General features: G+C 36.6%; 1 protein-coding gene across 1 annotated transcript; it reads left to right on the top strand.

The window, feature by feature from the left end:
* Positions 1 to 2,906: 2,906 nt before the first annotated feature.
* LOC109181069 (isoleucine N-monooxygenase 1-like) lies at positions 2,907 to 4,522 on the top strand. The gene has a single exon (XM_019330825.1). The coding sequence runs from the start codon at positions 2,946 to 2,948 to the stop codon at positions 4,482 to 4,484; it is 1,539 nt and encodes a 512-aa protein (XP_019186370.1). The 5' UTR covers positions 2,907 to 2,945; the 3' UTR covers positions 4,485 to 4,522.
* The last annotated feature ends 2,383 nt before the right edge of the window (positions 4,523 to 6,905 follow it).

The following is a 6,905-nucleotide window of genomic DNA, read 5'->3' as shown; positions in this document are numbered from 1 at the left end:
AATTTGTTTTTTTTTTTTTGTTTTTTTTTTTTGTTTTTTGTTTTTTGTTGTTTTTGAAATAATATAATATGGCGGGGCCGGACTGTGCCGACACAATCCGTTACCCCGAAAGTTAAGTCTGTGGCCATTAAACCAAAGGGTTAACACCTCTAGGCCCTAGCCGTTTCTGACGTTGTGTATTTTAAAATGTGAAGCACGTTTCTCACTAGCTTTCTGCACGTGACGCTGCACATATGCAAATGCAATTTTAGTACGTTTAAGGTGACCCACAACCTCTTCCTATGAAAGCTACAAATCTTTAGGCGAATCACCTGGGCATGACACGGTTCCGGTTAGAACTAACCGGATTTTTTTTTTTTTTTTAAATAAATTATATGTTAATGTTGTTTGTTGCACGTGGCAAAAGTGGCCAGTAGGCCACTGGCCTAGTGGCTTATTGGCCATTTTATTTTATTTTATTTTATTTTTATTTTAAATTCAAGGTTCTTAATCAGAATCGGCGATTTCAGTTTCAAATTTTCTATAATCAGAATTGAAACCTTAGAATTCTAATTCGATTAGCACAATATCGATTATGGTTCGAATATCCGATTCGAACCGAACCGTGGTCATCTCTACAATCACCGGAATGTGAAGGATGATCGATCTCGATTGGTTGCCGCTTTTTGAACATGAATGAATGTGTCGGCCGCCGTGAAAGAGTGACATTTGTTACATTACTTGTCGTGATTTAATTTCATTTAAATTATAAAATTTACCGGCTCCAATTAGGAGTAAAACTTGTCAAACTTATAATTATCAAGTCAACAAAGTAACAAACTTTTAGTTGGGGTTGTTGTGATCCAAGTATTAGCTCATTTGACCTTGTGATAGTAATTAGGTGGTTATATTATAAAGTGTGGTTGGTAAAATAAATTGTTTACGCTTAACTCATTAGACATTAATAATAAGAATAATAATAATAATTAAAAATGACACAAAAATAAATAATAATAATAATAATAATAATAATAATAATAATAATAATAATAATAATAATAATTAAAAAAAGACACAAAAATAAATAATACTCAATAATAATAAAAAAAAAAATACAAAAATCAAACAAACCAACAATGGGGAGCCACTGTCCTTTGTGATATGGGATCATCACATCGAAAATTCAAATAGAGGAGTTCAACATCCCTCTTCCTTAGATAATTGCCCATCTGATGTTCCTATATTGGATGGGCAATAAAAGCGGACTTGAGATTCTTAAGAATTTAGTTATTTTTTAATGGTTTTCAAAAAGGCCAATCCTGCAAACTCTGCTCAAAGCAACCTTCAGGACTTCAGCATTTTGATTTGACTTTGCCATCCCTCTAGCTCGAATTATATTGAGTATTTTTGACATGTAAATAATATTTGAGTATGGACTCCGAGTCCATCAGACATTGCAAGGAGGGAGTAATTGGATGCTAGCTACTATATTTGTAGGAATTTTTAGCATAAAATGCATTTAAGTGGCATCACAAATATATGCAGGATTCACTTTCGATTTGGGTCGGGTCAAATTAAAGTGGATTCGAGTTCTTCGTAACAAGATCCATTTGAGTTAGAAAATGAAGGTGGAAAAGATTTGTATGTAAAAGTATTGTTGCACCTTGGTTTGAGAGAATTGGTTTGAACCACTATATATAAGAGTCTTTTAGGGACATGTTGAATTGTATAACATAGAGGTTTTCTCTTGTACCTAAGGAAAGAGGTGCAAATCAAATCCTAAAATGATGAGGGTGAAAAGGTTCCATTCTTCTTTTTTCGTTTTTATTTATTATGGTCCCAAGTCTTTAGTTGGAGAGGGGACACTTATGACCATTTGTTTATGAATTTGTGGCCACCTTCAAGTCATCTACCTCATGATCATTGAGTTCTTATGTGATTGCACACTGTGGAAGAACTTTCTTGTGTTGGGTTAAAACCTCAAGTAAACCCTTTCTCTTTTTATTTATTATGGTCCCGGGGGATTGACAATTATGGACCATTTATTTATGAATTTGTGGTTTCAAATGTGACTACAAAGTGAGGGACAACTCCAAGCCATCTATCTCATTAACCATTTTCAACGAACAGTACAACATTTCAGTCGGTGAGCATGGAGTTCTTATGGGATTGCACACCGTGGAAGAACAAGAGATTCGGCATATACAATCATATGTGGTCTGTGGTGTATGGATTCTCAACCAATAATATTTTGAGTGGATAGCAAATTGCATTACAAAACAATATTGAAGCCCACTGCATTATCTCAACCACAAAATATAACTATAATTGAGATTAAAAGTATAAAACAATTATAACATTTCACATGTTTAAATTGTTGACAATATGCATGTTGTCAGATCAGGTACAAATAAACATTCGCATGCTAAATTTAGGGTGTGTTCCATTCACTCGGTTCCAAGGCTACAACGATCATTTTTATGCCCATTCCTATCAGGAAATTAATAGATAATACTCGTGTTTTTTTTTTTTTTTAGTGACTCTAGTACAATACAATATCTGTTCATAATTATATTTTCTCAACCTATTGAAGTACAAAGAACTAATATTGTCTTCAGTGAAACTCAATCCCATAACTACCCTTATAAGGGTGCAACTTGTTAACATTTGACTGGTCCTTGGCCCTCCTTTTTTCGTTTGTCTAAAAAAGGACAAAAGTAATGTCCGCTCAGGTGCATGGCATCCATGCTTTCCAACAACTATAAATAGGGCAAACACTGCTTCCCCAATTACCAAGCTCACTACTCACTACTTCTGTTTACTAGTTCCTATATAGACCCAAAAAAAAAAAAAAAAAAAAAAAAAAAAAAAAAAAAAAAAAAAAGGAAATGGCACCCATCTTTGATTTTATGCGCTACCTTAGATTTTCTTCCATTATCTTTCTTCCACTGGCATTATTTACTGTAATGCTTAGTGTCACAATCCAATGGCTAATTTACAAAACAAAGAAGTGGTACGGGTCGTCCTCGTCGTCACTGTCAATTCCTCCGGGGCCGAAACCCTGGCCTCTTGTGGGATCTATCCCGGAGATTCTCCGGAACAAGCCTGCTTTCCGGTGGATACACGGCGTGATGGATGAAATGAAGACTGAAATCGCATGCATCCGTCTCGGAGGCACCTACGTGATTCCCGTCACGTCCCCGGAGCTGGCTCGCGAGTTCTTGAAGAAGCAAGACTCCATTTTCTCGTCAAGACCCCGTTGCATGTCTGCGGGTCTAATCAGCAACGGATACTTGAGCTCGCTGTTTCTCCCCTACGGCGAGGAGTGGACGAAAAAGCGAAGAATTCTCACCTCCCACGTGCTTTCTCCGGCCACACAGCACTGGCTTGTAAATAAAAGGGTGGAAGAAGCCGATCATCTCCTTCGTTTCATCTACAACCAGTGCAAGATCTCGGAGGCCAGCGCCATGGGAGCGGTTGTTGATGTCCGACAAGCCACACGACACTACTGCGGAAATGTGACTAAGAAGATGTTGTTCAACAAGAGGTACTTTGGCAGTGGGGCGGCAGATGGAGGACCCGGTGCCGTAGATGAAGAGCTGCTTAAGGCCGTCTTCACAATTCTTCGCTATCTTTATGGATTGGGTGTGGCCGACTACATTCCGTGGCTGAGTATATTTGATCTCGACGGCCATAAAAGCATCATCACCAAAGCTCTGGCGGTCACGAGAAAACACCTTGATACCCAAGTGGACGAGAGGATACAAATGTGGAAAGATGGGACTAAAACTGTGGAAGAAGACATCGTTGATGTTCTTGTTAAGCTCAAGGATAATGATGGAAGACCAATGTTGAGTGATAAAGAGATCAAAACACAAGTTCTGGAAATAATGATAGCAGCTTTGGACAATCCATCGAATGCTGTGGAATGGGCACTGGCAGAGATGATAAACCAACCAAAACTACTGGAAAAAGCAGTGGAAGAGGTAGACAACGTGGTGGGGAGGGAGAGGCTTGTTCAAGAATCCGATTTACCTAACCTAAACTATATAAAAGCCTGTGTTAAAGAAGGGTTCAGGCTCCACCCAATCGCACCCTTCACCCCTCCTCATTTGTCCACAAAGGATACAGTTGTGGGTGGTTACTTCATTCCCAAAGGCAGCCAAGTGATCATCAGCCGCACTGGACTAGGCCGGAATAAAAGAGCCTGGGAGGATCCCCTCAAATTTAAGCCGGAGCGCCACCTCAACGGTGAGGATGTGGTCTTAACTGATTCTGAGTTGAAGATGATGTCGTTTAGTGCCGGGAGACGAGGATGCCCAGGAGTGAAGCTAGGTTCTTTGATGTCTGTCATGCTAATGGCTAGGCTTATTCAAGGCTTCACTTGGAGGGTTCCAGCTGACCTGCCATGCATAGACTTAACCGAGTCCAAACATGACCTCTTTCTTGAAAATCCACTCTTTGCACTTGCAAAACCAAGATTGCCTAGCAATCTTTACATGTAGTCCATTATTCAGGTCGGAGCCACTATGGGGACAGTGGAAGCAGCCCCTCCCCGCCCCACCCCGCCCCACCCCGCCCCACCTCACCCCTTCCCTTTATATATATATGTTTATTAGTTTGAGTAGCTTAGTTGGTTGAAAATTTTAAAATTATATATATATATATATGTTTGATGTGGATCAAATTCAAATTCATTCATAAAGACCATGAACCATTTTTCCACGTTGCGCACCATCTCCATTTCGCACGTCCTTTGACTTCGGGACGTCCAAAGTTGCATGCCGCATTTCTTGCTTCATTCTATGTATAAATAGCAAGCTTATCTTTGCTTTCAACATACATCAATTCAATATTGAATTCTTCTTTCCTTCCTTTGCATTCTCTCACATACATAGATATATATATTTTTCTTGTAATTCTCTATTGAGAGTTTAATATATATATTTTATATTTTCCCAATTCATCAATTTATTATTTTGTCATTTATATATTTACCCTATTTCTATTATCTAACTTCTATAATTCTCAATTTTTGATTCTTTGCTTCCGCATTATTCCGCTATATTCCTAAAAATATATATATATATATATATATATATATATATATATATATATATATACACACTAGAGATCAAATACGAAGGAGGTTTTCAGGTAAAAAACGTGATGAAATCTCAGTCATTGATCTAGTCAAAATCAACAGCTTAGAATGAAGATTTTTATTTTTTATTTTTTAATATAAATGGGGTAGCATTATAGTAATTTTGCATAAGTTCAAAACTTAAAGTGCGTAAGTTTAAATTTTAAGGTGCGTAAATTTATAGCTTAATGTGCATAAGTTTATAGTTTTAGGTGCTTAAGTTTAAAGCTTAACAACTTAAGGTACGTAAGTTTATAGCTTAAGGTGCGTATATTTAAAGTTTAAGGTGTGTCACTTTCTAATTTAAGGTATGTAAGTTTATAGCTTGAGGTGCGTATGTTTATAACTTAAGGTACGTATGTTTAAAGCTTAAGGTGCATTATTTTTCGACTTAAGGTGCGTAAGTTTATAATTTTAGGTGCCTAAGTTTAAAGCTTAAGGTGCTTAAGTTTAAACTTTAAGATGCATATGTTTATAACTTAAGATGTGTATGTTTAAAGATGGTGTCTCACTTTCTAGTTTAAGGTGTATCAATTAATTAACTCTTAAGGTGCGTATGTTTAAAGCTTAAGGTGCATAAGTTCGAAGCTTAAGATGCATCAATTCGAGACACTTGATCATTCGCATCCATGTTGCCAGGAAATGCTTTAATTTAAAAAAAAAAAAAAAATTCCTTCATTTTAAACCATTGATGTGGATTTTTTTTTTATTTTTTTATTTTTGGTGGGAAAAGAGAGGCTAAGCCTCAAAACTATCTAACTATGCGGGTGTACGCACCCCAGCATCTCGATCAAGCAGGACCGCCAAGCCTTTCGAAGCATCACTGAAGATCCAAGTGCCCCAGTCTTAGTTTTGACGACCCAGATTCGCTAAGAAGTTGGCACAAAACTTCTCGTCCCTAAAGATATGGGAGAAGGATATCCTATCAAAATTTGCCGCCATGGAATAGCAGTCCTCCAACAAGGGACAGTATAACTTATCACCCTCCTTGCCTCCTCTCATAAGGTTAATAACCGTTGATGTAGATTAAATCAACAACTTATATTTAGCTTACTCCGTTTTTCACCTGGGAGACCCTTCGCGCGCGCACACACACACACGAACTTATCAACCTCCTTGCCTCCTCTCATAATAAGGTCAATAACCGTTGATGTAGATTAGATCAACAACTTAGATCTTACTCAATTTTTTACATGCAAACGCACGCACGCGCGCCACACACACACCCCAGGAGAAAAGAAATCTTAGCCTGTAAAAATCAGACAGATCATATCATATTTTAAAATAAAATGTGATAGTATTTTTGTAATTATTGTCAACTTTATTTTACAAACTTGAACACTACGTAAATATGCATTTTGTAACAACAAAATATGCAATTCTGGCTAAATTTTTAAAAATCAGTGAAAAACATAAATTTTAAATATAAACCGTAAATGCTAGACTCTAAGCAGAAAAAAGTGAACCCCTAAACCAAATAAAACAAAAAACGTAGTCATAAACTCTAAAATTCAAACTCTAAGTGTAATGTACTTTTGCATTTTTGCAACTGCAATCTTTTAATACTAAATGTGCATTTTGTAACACTAATTATACAAACTTGGAAAATTATGAGAAGTGCGGATTTAATTTAGTGTTCAAATTTGTATACAAAGTTCATGATAATTACAAAAATATTACAGCAATTTTTTGAAAAAATTTAATCTGATCCATTTAATTTTTCAGATATTAAGACTGGGATTGTTTCTTAGTTTTCACTTTCACCTAAAGAATCTTTTGAGTG

This window comes from Ipomoea nil, unplaced genomic scaffold (assembly GCF_001879475.1).
Source record: "Ipomoea nil cultivar Tokyo-kokei standard unplaced genomic scaffold, Asagao_1.1 scaffold1043, whole genome shotgun sequence".
Lineage (NCBI taxonomy): Eukaryota > Viridiplantae > Streptophyta > Magnoliopsida > Solanales > Convolvulaceae > Ipomoea > Ipomoea nil.
This window is presented reverse-complemented; position numbering and strand designations above follow the sequence as displayed.

Coding starts and splice junctions, on each gene's coding strand:
- LOC109181069 (XM_019330825.1), top strand. CDS start 2,946: ATGCTTAGTGTCACAATCCAATGGCTAATTTACAAAACAAAGAAGTGG.